General features: G+C 35.9%; 1 protein-coding gene across 1 annotated transcript in view; it reads left to right on the forward strand.

The window, feature by feature from the left end:
* The window catches only part of LOC128999042 (WASH complex subunit 1-like), a 15,259-nt gene extending 12,512 nt beyond the window's left edge, over positions 1 to 2,747 (forward strand). The window contains exons 6-7 of the mRNA XM_054425399.1: positions 1,769 to 1,980; positions 2,319 to 2,747. Of these exons, the coding sequence (XP_054281374.1) occupies positions 1,769 to 1,980; positions 2,319 to 2,747 (641 nt within the window). The remainder of the gene's footprint in view (positions 1 to 1,768; positions 1,981 to 2,318) is intronic.
* The last annotated feature ends 11,526 nt before the right edge of the window (positions 2,748 to 14,273 follow it).

Raw genomic sequence — 14,273 nt, forward strand, 5'->3', positions numbered from 1 at the left:
GAAAAATAGATTATAAACATATAACCAGACAGCCTAATGTTACCAAATACAGTACTGTAGTCATGCAATAGTTAAGTAGCTGTATAGCTATAGCTCAGTGCACGGCCACCCTTATTAGCTCCAGGGGCCCATTTCATAATAAAGTACAAACTAATATTATTAGTAAATCAGCTGATCGCCCAATGCAAATCTTATGGAAATTACAAGTTACAAGTTGTAACTTGTAACTTGTAGTTTATTATGAAATGGGCCCCAGGCCGCGGCCTGGTAGAATTGGCAACGTCACCAGTAGTTTTGTTTAGCGCCAGATGTCGCATAAGAAGATAACATGCAGACTGCCAGACAGGTGACACCAGCTCATTAATTCGAGTATTATCCATTAAAATTAAAATGTATCAACATAAATCTATTAAAAGATAAAAATCAAACATATAGAATTGAAAACCAAAACAATATAAATTAGACAACCTATTTCTGTACATTTAAAGTGGAGTCAATACTTGCTTAGCCCAGTAACCAAACTTTCGTATTCTTAAATACCCCCGCCACAGCAAACCTGCAGACTAAGCGAATTTCAACTTGTCTTATTACATTGTTGCTCAAATATTTCCCATGAATAAGACATATTTTTATTCTCAATTTAAATAACATTAGATTTAAACGAGTGCTTAGGTTTGCTGCTACGGGAAGGTAAAAGGTATTTTTGACCATACGTCAATAGTATAGGATGAAATAAATAAATTTGCCAAATTTTATCAATATATATCCATAAACAAGTAAACTACAACAATTTTCATTTTCTCCATAACAATAACATGGGAATTTTATATTACACTATTTTTTAATTTTCTCCGTGACCGTTAGGCATAAAACGGCACTTCAATATAATAAATTATTTATTTTTTTAGCCCTACAAAACGGTTTAAAAAGAAATTGAAAAATTTGTTTTTTTCTATAAAACCCCCCTATAAACCCCCGTTCCCATTGTCCGATCATGCTGGTTCGTGAACTCTTTCGAATAAACGTAGGTTTACACGTTTGTACCAAATTTCATCGAAATCGGATCATTTTTGCTCGAGTTATCGCGCTAACGGACACATATATAAATATATGTATATATATATGAATTTGAACTATTAGTGTTTTTGACCTCTGGGGACATCAAAATGAAAAAGTAAATTGGTCCCGCGCCCAGGTCTTACCATGAGACCCACGGTAATAGCTACTTCCCTATAAGGAAATTCGCTAAAATACACAAATTACCATTATCCTGCATCAAAACAAAACACCAGTTATTAACTTAATTTATGAAGCTTGCTTTTTAACAAAACTACTTGCGATGTTGCCACTTTGAAGGCCGTGGCCTGGAGTTAAAGGTGGCCGTGGCTTATAGTGTTCGCATGGTATCAAAAGGTCGCCATTTTACCACATTAAATCTTAGAAACTATATTAATATAAATTTAGAAAGTACCTCTAGCAAAAATTCTTTAAAACAATCTTTCAAAGATTTCAAAGAAGTCTCGCAAGGGTCCCACCTTGGTCCCTTGCTGTTTAATCTGTTCATAAATGGCATTTGCACCGCGTCATCCTTACTAAGTTTTTCTTGGTTCCCGATGATGGTGTTTGGCTTGGCTCGGAGTCATTGGCATCTGACTTTGAACGCCTCCAACATTCTCTGACTAACATCGATGACTATGGTGCAAGGAGAACTTTATGGAGCTTAACGTCTTGAAATAATGCGTTGTCGTCTCCTACAAACGTGGTGCAGCTCCAGTCCGACACGATTATGTCCTCAATGGATCTACACTGGAGAGATTGGAGAAAGTACGCGATCTCGGAGCAACAATGACCCCTTCGCTCAACCCTCAAGAGCATATAGCCCACATTACAGCCAAAGCAAGCTCTCTGCTCAGGTTCATATTCAGATCGACTAGGAACTTAAACTCACCTTTAACCTTGATCACTCTCTACAAGTCCCTGGTACGCCCGCTGCTGGAGAATGGGTATATCGTCTGGTCTCCTTTCCAGAAGAACCATGTCAACCAACTGTAGAACATTAAAACCCGCTTCATACGGATGCTTGACCGAGACTTGGGTTTAGTAAATAAATAAAAATACCTTTATTGATCAAGCGTTTTCTCAGTACAACTGCTTTTCAGAACAAACTCTCGTCATATTATAAGTAACAATAACTAACTAACAAACAAATAAATAGAAACAATAATAAAACAGAAACAAGAAAATCTCAATAACAACTAATCTTAACAGTACAATTCCTTAATTTTGGCTCTAAAAGATGGCAAAGGCATATTTTTTAGCCCAGAGGGGAGGTCGTTGTACAGCTTTGGGCCGAAGTACGAGAGGCTTCCCCTTCCAAACTCAAGCCTTTCCTCCTTGATCTTCTTCAAATTCTACATTTGTGTTACGATCAGCTCGCAACAACTGATACCCAGGCATACCTGGGTAGTTTACCTGCCACACCACCCCGGTTGACGATGTGGAGAAGTCCTTCGACCTTCTACCTCTATTACTCCGACGTCATAATTCTGCTCAACAAGCTGGTAAACGGGTTTATCGATTGTCCCAACATCCTGAAATGTATCGACATTACTACGCCTAGAGGCACACGCTCCAAGACTATCTTCAGCAGACGCTTTCTCCCAGCCTACTATTCCTACAACAGCGGAATTTGCCGTCTACTCAAGGCTGGTAGCACGTTGGCTGCTCAACTGGACTTTCTTCTGTGAGAAAGCCCCTCCCATTCAAGAAGAAGGTCTCCTTGCTCACTTAAGAAATCAAACCCCAGCATACTTACTTGCAAATTTTGTTGTCGTTGTAACTTGCAGTGTTAATTTATTCTTATTACTCTTTTAGCTCATTACTTTGTTATTACTATTGTTATTATTTTTTTAGTTTTGTAAATCTAACTTATATGTCTAATCCTAAATCATTGTAAATACCATCTGTTTACATATTGTATACATATATATATTGTAAAATGGTGTAATCCGTTGGGAAATAAATAAATAAACAGGGTTGTGGAATCTAGGTAAAATTTTCCCATGAATTAAAAAGTGTTCAAAATTGTTTTTTTTTGTAATGTTATCAATCAAAACAAACATAAGAACACAATTTACAGTTTATTTGATCACAGTATCAAAAAAAGATTAAGAATGACAAGTGTAATTTTTCACAAATTGTATACCTACTAAAAACTTGTAATATGTGTTTAAGCACGGCCACCTTTAACTCCAGGGGTCATGGCCAATTTCTGATGATGGTTGTATTTTTATTTAATTGAATTATCTATAGACATAGCCTATTATGTAATGTTTAATGCCCAAATAAGTAATTTGAATTTGTATTCAACCCAGGGTTACCTAATCCATTCGTTCGACCAAATGAGTGTTCTATAAACAACGCCATTGATGAACTGTTCTGTTCTAGACTTGACTTGAGTTTACCGCCATGTTTCTTATTTCCGTTCTGATTCTCTTTTATTCGAGCTCTGTTGAAGATTTCGTATGATGTATGATCATTTTTCAGTGTCTGACTAAGTTACCTATTTTTGTTAAATAAAGGAAACGTTGTTGTTAGAAAGGTAAATAAATAGATTTGCATGTTTTCAACTCTCGTAAAATGGTGTAATTTAATAGCCAATAGCCTACTGTAAAATATTATGATGTAATTAAACTTAGTTTAAGTCTGGCTGGGCCAAGGTCTAGCCTATTGCAATCTTACCTTTTCAAAGCAAATTGTTTTACGAATTGTTTCTGTAAAATTGAGTATAGTGCTTTTTATAAAAGATATTGGATGCGTTTAACATTCAGTGAAATATATGTGTAACTTACATATAACTTAGGCTAGGCTACTTTATCTTAAATTTTAACTTACCAGGCCTAGAAAAAATCAATGTGGACAGGCCAGATTAAGTTTGTGGTTTCATTCAAGAGCCTCAAAAATTTTTAGCGACCCTAGATCCCATCTATGCACACATGCGCAACCCGACCTGTCTGCTGTCACTATTGGTTTGATGCAAACTAACTTAGGTCTTAGGCTGCATAACTGCTAACTTAGGCCTATTTTTAGTTAACTTAAGCCTATTTTAGGTTCATAGCCTATCTTCGTGATTTTAGAATCCTGGATTTAATTTTGAAGAGATAATTTAGGTAGGCCTATTCCTTTTCATTTTTAAATTAGGGTACTTGGATAGGAAAAATAATACGCTAGGCCTAGGCCTAGCCTTTTTTCTCTGAGGTCTCAGGTCCTTTCCTGATTAAGTTAGGGTTTTAGTTCAAAGGGACTTAGCATTGCTCGAAGGTAACTTACATTTTATTAGTTTATGAGGTAGTCCAAGCCTCCAACCTGCTAACTTAGGCCTAACTTAGCATTTTGTTCTAGACCTAGGACCAAAGGAAATTTAGGCCTACTCTTTATCTGAAACCGTTGAGTTCCAATGATCAACTCGCATTAACTTAATGGGATAGGCCAATTACAATAGAAAAAATGGCAAAAATGCTGACCTCCAGTAAATGCTACAAAAATTATTTTTTTAAGATCATTTTTTTGCATTGAATTAAAAAATTATAGGCCTAAGTTATTATTTTTTTGCGGAAAAGTAAGTTATTATTTGCCCAAAAGTAATGTTGTTACTTAGTTACTCCAATTAATGTGGAATGTCCTGACTAATTTGGTATATTTCTCATTAAGTTACGATCCGACTAAGTACCTACTAATAACCTCACGTAACTTAAAAGCCAAATGGTTGATAATCGGAAAACCTCCAAATGTTTGTAAAGCGGAATAGCAGAAACCAGGGTTTTCGTCGTAAAGTAACCTTATCGGTAGATCCTTCTTGGGTACTTAAAATGTGCGTAATTCTATGACAAATTTAACGGTAATGAATCAACAAATTTAAGGAAAACAGGTCCACGACGTAGGAATTAGTGGAGGAAGTAGTCAAGGCAAGTTTTTCGGAGTGTGGGATCTGTTTTTGACGATTAGATTAAGTTATCTACAATCTTAAAAGGCTATGGGAAGAGAGGGAAATAGGTCCGCAACGTAGGAAGAGGTGAAAGAAGTAGTAAGGTGAGCAGTGTGGAGTGTGGGAACTGGAAACCGTTTGTAGCAGTTTTAATGTATCTGCAATGCTGAAATGCTATGCTATGAGAAGGGATGGAAGCATGCCCACGACATAGGTAATGGTGAAAGAAGTAGTAAAGGCTAGCAGTAAGGAGTGTGGGAATGTTTCGGGAAATTAGATTAACGTATCTAAAATACTAAAATGCTATGGAAAGTGATGAATACATGTTCACGACGTAGGAAGTGGCTTAGGAAGTAGTAAAGTATATGAGCATAGTGTGTGATCCGTCTGTGGCAGTTAGATTAATGTATCTTCAATCCTAAAATGCTATGAGAAGGGAAGGAAACAGGCCCCACGACGTAGGAAGTGGTGAAGGAAGTAGTAAGGCTAGCAGTGCATAGTGTGGGAACTGTCTTTGGCTTTTACATTAATGTATCTTCGATCCTAAAATGCTATGGGAAGAGACTGTAGACTGTAGGTTTAAATGATTACGAAGCACGAATCGATACATATTTTTGATACATGCAATCGTTTACAATCGAAATTTACTGAGTTGACAACAGCTGATTTTTACTCCCTAAATATTAAAAATGCTACTTTAGACCCGCAACGCATGCATTAAAAACTACTGTTTTTACTGCAGTGTGACAAAAACAATATAATATGAACCCTTGATGACTCCGCTCAATTTTGTGGATACCTCTGCGAACGCCACCTAGTAGCTGAAACAGCTGCGACAGTTATTATTGCCAACCACAAAAACAAAATATCCCAATTATAATGCAGTGTAATGTTTTTTTTCTATTATAAATAATGTATATCAATTCGTTTGGATATATCCGTTTTCAGCCCGGAAATTAAAAGAAGATTGACGGATACTTACTAACTTGATACTTGACACTTAGTCTTTTAATCTTTGACCAGTGTTGCTGGATTGATTGCGTCAATGGTTTGTTGGGTAGACGAGGTCACTAAAGTTGTCGTCAAAGAACTCTTTCAATGAGTAATGAGCCAGGACTTAATTTTGGTCTTGAAACTATTATTATCCACACAATTATCACCAGCTGGTAGCCTATTGAACATCTTGAGGGTCAGGTGGTGGTGGGGGAGCCCTGGAATGGTAGTAAGAAATATTCAGTTGAATTTGTCGTGACATTCCGCACAATTTGAGTAGGCCTACCGGTACCTGCAACAAGACTATTAGGCAAAAAGGTGTTTTCCGCAAAATCGGGACTTTTCCACAAACAATTACTATCATTTTTGGAATCACCACCAAAAAATTAGGCTAAAATTAAAAAATTGATTAATTTTTGAGTGTTGACTGAGTTTAGCATTTTTACCTAGAAATTTAGTATAAACGTAATAAAGCCAAATAAGTTATTGTTCAAAGGTTTATTGCTGACATTTTTCCATCACGATGGTAGAAACACAATACACAACGTTTTGGGATCTGGAACCTGATCCCGTCCTCAGGTGAAAAAAAACTTAACTAAGTTAACACATTACAACTAACACACAAACACCCAACCTAAGTTGGAATACACTACAGATGGTAGCAGTTAAAAAATATGCACTGTAGGGGAGGGTGGACCACAATCATAGAACTACAACAAGTGGAATGCCGACTCAAGCTGCGCTAGGCGCTTAGAAACGAGCCGTCCCTATTCGGCTCCCCCCACCCCAAGTCAGTGTTGTGGTGCATAGTGTACTATGGGACACATGCTCCTAGCCTATGTTTCGCATCACTAGTTCACTAGCCTTATTGTTTAATTAATCACTTAATTGAAAACTGTTTAATACGATGACATGCCTGTATACTGCGTGGACATACAAGGCAAAAATTATGTTGATATGTAAAAAAAATGTTCAGCTAACAAAAGAATGTTTAATGAGCTTTCCAAAACTCACACGCATTTTTTTAAAACAAGGAAATTAAGGTTAGATTAACAGGACATATGTTAAGTTACAGTGTTACTGATGCGTTAGAGGTTCTGTTAATTAGCACAAACTCTGATTTTGAATTTTGAGGAAACAATATAATTTATTCGAATTATATACATAACTTATTATTTAATTTGATGAAGACTCTTATGACGGCTCAAAAAAATTGCCCATGAGACTATATGCGTGGTTTTAAAAAAATTTGGATTGATCATATTTTTTTAGAAAAAGCATATCCCATTGATCACTTTAAAGTTCGTGATTAAAAATTAAAAATGCTGTTGGGTCATTAAACACTAACCGTCCTCAGTAGAATAAATACCCCCGCCGCAGCAAACCTACAGACTAAGCGAATTTCCATTTGACTGATTGGATTTACACTGAAATGTCTACTTAAAAATATAGCATTTATTCCCGATTTAAATAGAATTAGTTTAACAAATACTTAGGTTTGCTGCATCAGGGAGGGTAAAACTGTTTTTTTTGTAAAATGTTAATAGTTAGTAAGAAATAAAAACATTTTCCAAATTTGATCAAAATATGTTCATAAACAAGCAAACTACAACAGTTTACTCATTCTCCATAAGAATAACATGGGAATTTTAAATTTACAATTTTTTGGAATTTTCTCCGTAACCATTAGGCGCATGATAACGCTTCAATATACTAAATTATTTGTTTTTTTAAGCTCTACAAAATGGTTTGGAAATAAATTGCTAAATTTTATGTTTTTTGGGTCAAAAATGGGAAAAACCTATTTTTACCCCATAAAACCCCCCGTAAACACCTGTTCCCATGGTCCGATCATGCTGGATCGCGAACTCGTTCGAATAAACGTAGGTTTACACGTTTATACCAAATTTCATCAAAATCCGATCATTTTTGCTCGAGTTATCGTGCTGACGGACACACACATATATATATATATATATATATATATATATATATATATATATATATGAATTTGAACAGATTGTGTTTTTGGCCTCTAGGGACCTCAAAACGAAAAAAAAAATCGGTCCCGCGTCCAGGTCTTACCATGAGTACTACGGTAATAGCTTATTCCCTATATGGGAAATTCGCTAAAAGTCTCATTATCAAGAAACTAAATGAGAATATATATTTACTAAGTGAGAATATTGACATTCTCACTCAGGACCCGACGACCTCATTCTCCAAAGACATAAATAAATTGATCTCCTCCAGTACCAATCTTTTATCATCAGATGAAATAAAACATGTTAAGGTTACAAACCCTCAGGCTCCCGTCTTAAGAGGATTACCAAAGATTCATAAACCTAATGTACCAATAAGGCCCCTTGTCAATTTTAGGTCATCCCCTGCATACAAGATCTCGCAAAAACTAGATAAAATAATCAGGAGAGAAATAGTTCTTGAAAATGACTATAGCATAAAAAACACTGTAGACGTAGTTAACAAATTAACAAACATTGAATTAAAAGGGTCATACATGCTTGCATCATTCGATGTCGTTAATTTATACACCAACGTGCCTGTTAGAGAAACAATCCACATCCTAGAAACTAACTTAAATAAAAATTCTTCTTTGTCGACAGTTGCTAAAAGGGAACTAATCAAATTAACAGAATGCATTTTTAATCAAAATTACTTCACATTCAATGGTCAATTTTACAAACAGAACGAAGGACTAACCATGGGCTGCCCTCTGTCGAGTATTTTATCAGAATTGTTTATGAACCACGTAGAGAACGAATTTTTATGGTCAGATTTGAACCGACATAGAGGAAAAATCATACATTACAGCCGTTATGTTGACGATACATTAGTGTTGTTCAATGGAAACCAGAGGCAGATCAACTTACTAGCCAACTATTTGAACGCCGTCCACCGTAACATAACCTTCACACTAGAAACTGAGAACAATAAATCCATAAATTTCTTAGATGTATCAATAACCAGAACAGATAAAGGAATTGATTTTAATATCTACAGGAAGCCAACAACGACGGATCAAACAATCCATTCATCCTCACACCACCCTCATAACCACAAAACAGCAGCTTTCAACAGTTACGTTCACAGACTATTATCCATACCGTTGAGTAATGAAAACTATAGAAATGAAGTCGACACCTTAAAACACATAGCAGTGGCCAATGGTTACAACAGCTCGTTAATTGACAAACTGATAAGGAAACACAACAACAAGACCAGACAAAGCAACACAACAAATAACAAACAGTATGTCAGCGCTGAATTTGGCACAGTCCTAAATAATACCCTAACTAAACAGATGGCCCGAAATAATATTACGATAGCCTACACAACTTCCAATAAACTTTCCAACATCCTACAACAGACCAAGAACAATCCCCGTAGTAAAGTGAATGGTACAGGAGTTTATAAAATCAAGTGTGACAACTGCCCACGTTTTTATATCGGACAAACTGCTCGTTCATTCAAAACCAGATTTAAAGAACATTTACCAAAAAGAAACAACAAATCCGCTTTCGCCGACCATCTCATTAACCATAACCATAACTACACTGACATGGAAACAAATTTAGAAGTCATGCATTTTTGCAACAACAAGAGGCGCATGGATACAATAGAAGAATTTGAAATCTACAGAGCAGCTAGAACACATCCTGACCATATCTTGAATGAGCAGCTGTCATTCAAATCGAATATTATTTATAACACCGCCATCCGCATCATGAACTCGACCAATCAGCGCAAGGGTCCTGATAAACAACAGGTGATGGGGAGGGAAGTGGATGTCTCCGCTACCACCGTGACCACGCGCCAGTCATGACCTACACATTACCGGCGCCGCGTCGCGTGTTCGCGGTACTTGGCCAAGTGTTTGTATTATGTATTTTTGTGTGAACTTCGTGTACTTTATGTGTTTTTTGACGTGCTCAACCGCGGGCGAAATGATTTGATTTTGTGTTTCTTCACTTTGAAGATGTGCTCATTGTAGCACGAAACAGCTGTCGTGTTTGACAACTACATAGGATCATTCAGGCAAGGTAACATAAACCATATTCTGCATTATCAAGAAACTTCACAAAGTGGGAAAAACTTCTTAAATAGTAAAATTTCTATATAAATATACAATTTGTTTTATGATAGAAAATTTAATGGTAACAATGGCTATTGAAATATAAGTGTAATGGGGGCCTTGCTATGTGTTCCCATTGTTTGGAGTTACTGTATAAAAATGCACGGATGAGTTTGTATTAAGCATTTCAATGTTCTTTTTAACAAGAAATACTTGAATGATGAACAAATATGTAAGAGTCGGTATGCTAAGATTAGGGAAGTTGGTTGCGTCTTATGAGTAGGTACTGTAAGTAAACGGGTAATTTAAGGGATCTATGTTTTATAATATACTAAAAAAACCTTCGCACCTGTTTTTTAACACGCTTTAACCTACCTACCAAATTGTTAAGTAAAAGGCTAATTTAGTAACAAATTATTATTTCATCTTAGCAAACAAAGTTTCATAAGACCAGTTGGAGCTATTTAGGCACGGGTGTAATAAAAACTGAAACATAGGCTAGTAAATTAGATTGGCATTTACGCAGTTAATGTTTAAGAACCAAGTAAATCCATTATCATTATTATCAATATCAATTATTGAGATGAGGATTCCACCTGGGTGCGTATTTTATCCCGAATATACGAGTGGTGTGAGTAAGTTTGAGTGAATAATGAAGCGAAATGTTCTGTGTGACATTCAATGCACAACAAACAATAAAATCTACTCGTAAAAACTAAGTGTATTTTCAATGGTGTGATAAAGGAATCATCACACAACAATAAATCACCACAATCAAGTTCTTAAAAATGATGATAAAGCCTGAAAACCTGACGAAATGTGTAGGAATACGTAACACGCCCATTGTAATACATGGGACAGTGCCGCTACGTACACTGACTTGGGGTGGGGAGAGCCCGTCCGCGGCCGGCTTGTTTTCGCTGCATTGAGTCAGCGTTCCATGTTTATAGTTCTATGGCCACAATGGAACGTGGGCATGGCCCCCACATTCGATTGTGGGACCTGTAACCAGAATCGGAGCTCGGGCCCCCTTTCACTATCTTTACGTAGTATGCTATGTACATGGCAATTTTTCAACCATTTACAAATTATTTAATGCAAGTAAGGAATAGGCTAATAAAATGATTAAGACTATCAAATTAATAAAAAATACCCCCGCCGCAGAAAACCTGCCGACTAAGCGAATTTCCATTTGTCTGAATTGATTTTCAATTAAATCTTTTTAAATAACATCAGGTTTAACGAGTACCTAGGTTTGCTCCTACAAGGAAACTAATAAAGTGCAGTTTCTAGTAAAATATTAATAGCTTAAATAAATTTGCCAAGTTTGATCAAAATATATCCATAAACAAGCAAACTAACTTACAACATTTTACAATATTCTCCATAAGAATAACATGGGAATTTTAAATTTAATTTTTTTTAAATTTTCTCCGTTACCAATAACCGTATAAAAACACCTTGATACTAAATTATTTTTTTGTTTAAGCTCTTTATTAAGGTCTCTTGAAAATGGGTTCGCCATTTTGTTGGTTTTACTTTTGCAGGGACCGGACGTCATTTCCGGTTGTTTCACGGTTTCGTATTGATCGGCCATGATGCTTCAGTCTCCTTGGTGGAGTCATTGCGAACTATGCGATTAGTGTTCCGTTGTGTGAGCTGTTCACACTAAACCTTTAATAGACAATAGTGTTTTGTGATTGGTTACTATTTGCATGTTGTATCATGACTTGACTGCTATACAGTGCATATTTGTTGACTGCTACCATCTGTATAGTGTATTCCAACTTAGGTTGGACGTTTATAACAACAATCCTAGTCAACAATCCTTCCTACTGTATTAAGGAGTATTATGAAAGATGTTTGAATCTGTGATACTGTTAATTGTTTTTGTAGGTAGCTGTGTTATTGTTATTCATATAGGCTAAATCTGTGATATTTAATTTTATTATTTTAATAATTGTACTTGACAAGGTCGTATGCACTGTAATATTTTGTGTTCTTAGACCAATAAATCTCTTCACTCTTGACTCTTGACTCTTATATATTTTTAGTTAAGTTTTTTTCACCTGAGGACGGGATCAGATCCCAGATCCCGAAACGTTGGGTAGGTATTGTTTTTTTACCATCGTGATAGAAAATGGCCGCAATAAACCTTTGAACAACATTAACTCACCATCACCAACAATGAACTTTAAACAAAGAAGCCAAAATAGTTATTAAATACACGCGTTAACACTGAATACTCTATGATATAGTTTTTGGCTGGAAAATAGTTTCAAAGGTTAAATGTAAGGGATTGCGACACATCAAAAAAGTCCTTTTTAAGGTTATATGTAGGCTACAAAAAAGTACTTTTAAAATTATGAGTCCGGATAAGAGGGAGTCTACTGTATCATCTTGATATCTTACATGTACAATTATGATTCTTTATCTATTCATTTCAGGTTAGAATCAACAGTGATAATTACCATGTCAACACCTAACAATAACGAAGATTTTGAGTGGTCCAACCCAGATTATCAACCTGCTGATGGTAATCTTTACACACTATTTATTATACCGATGTAATTAATTAGGCCTACATACTTTAATTAGACAATGCATTATTTAATATTTTACTCTATTCACAATTTCTGAAATGTATACGAAAGTTCATAAATAGGTTGACCTTAAACATTTTATATAAAAAAATTATTTTTCTGAACTGGAAATGAGATCAAACTAACTTGAGTTGAGCTATTTCAAAATGTCTATAGTGTTGAAGTTAAAGTGAATGTCCAAGTATGTTAGTGTTTTCTCCTTTTAGCGAATTTCCCATATAGCCTAGGGAAAAAAGCTATTACATTTATCATGGTGAGACCTTGACCCGGAACCAATTTACTTTTTCGTTTTGAGGTCCCCAGAGGTTAAAAGCACCCTCCGCTCAAATATATGTTTACATGTGTGTGTCCGTTAGTGATAGAATGATCAAGCAAGAATGATCCGATTATGATGAAATTTGGTACAAACGTGTCAACCTATATATTTTTTTTAAACGAGTTTGCAAACCTAATATAAAATATGTGAAGAAGAGTAAGTAAAATGTTGTCAGTTTATATATAAATAAAGTCTTATGTAAAATATAGTTGCCTTTAACTTTAAATGTCCAAATTCAAAATTTATGTGAAAACTTGCATATAATGTATATATGAAACTAATGCATTTGTTTATAATATCTTGTATTTCAAGTAATTATGATGTCTTCTGATTTCAGCTAGTTCCTCCACCACGTCTACAATCGCTGACCCTGGTGTCTCAACGAGCTCTAGCGCCGGGTGTCTCCAGGGTTCATCAGGGGATGATGTAGGAAATCCAGTAAGATCAACCCCTGGACTGGCTCAACTTCAGGGCCAACGAATTCAGTCAAACCCAATAGGAGAGGGGGGAGCAGAATTTATGAGCAGGTACTATCTATTCTCATATCTTCACAATCTTCCGTCACACATTTTTATTGTTTTCCTCTTGTTAGTATATTGTTAGTTAAATTATTGTTGTTTATCAAGTTATTTGTTAACTCTTGATTTTCTAGCTTTGTTGTTATTTATCATTATCTTTGGTTAATGTTTCACTATGTTCACTGTATCATTCCTGCTTCTTGCCAGGATTTCAGGCCGATCAGTATATTGCCCGCATTATCTAAAGGCCTTGAAAGAATCGTGCACTGCCAAATCACTGAGTTTCTGACTGAAAACAATATCTTATGCAACTCACAGTCTGGCTTTCGAGCAGCTCACAGTACAGAAACAGCACCCTTACGTGTGACGGACGACATTAGACTAGCAATGGAACATCGGCAGGGTACGATTCTTACCCTATTTGATTTTTCTAAAGCCTTTGACTGTGTAAATCATAAGGTCCTTTTGGAAAAGCTAAGGGCCATAGGGTTTTCAAATGGTGTATTGGACTGGCTGGGATCCTATCTGTCAGACAGGCAGCAGTGGGTTGAGGTTGATGACTTACTATCTGACTGGGAGACAGTTACTAGTGGTGTACCTCAGGGGTCCATCCTTGGTCCTCTGTTGTTCGTACTATACATAAATGACTTGAGCTCAGTCCTCACACACTGTAAATACCATTGTATGCTGACGACTTACAGATTTAGTATACAAATTTTTCACCCAAACAGATCAACGAAAGTGTTCTGAGAGTGAACGAAGATAT

The sequence above is a fragment of the Macrosteles quadrilineatus genome, unplaced genomic scaffold (assembly GCF_028750875.1).
Source record: "Macrosteles quadrilineatus isolate MER2022 unplaced genomic scaffold, UCM_ALF_1.0 Scaffold_7__1_contigs__length_78375512, whole genome shotgun sequence".
Lineage (NCBI taxonomy): Eukaryota > Metazoa > Arthropoda > Insecta > Hemiptera > Cicadellidae > Macrosteles > Macrosteles quadrilineatus.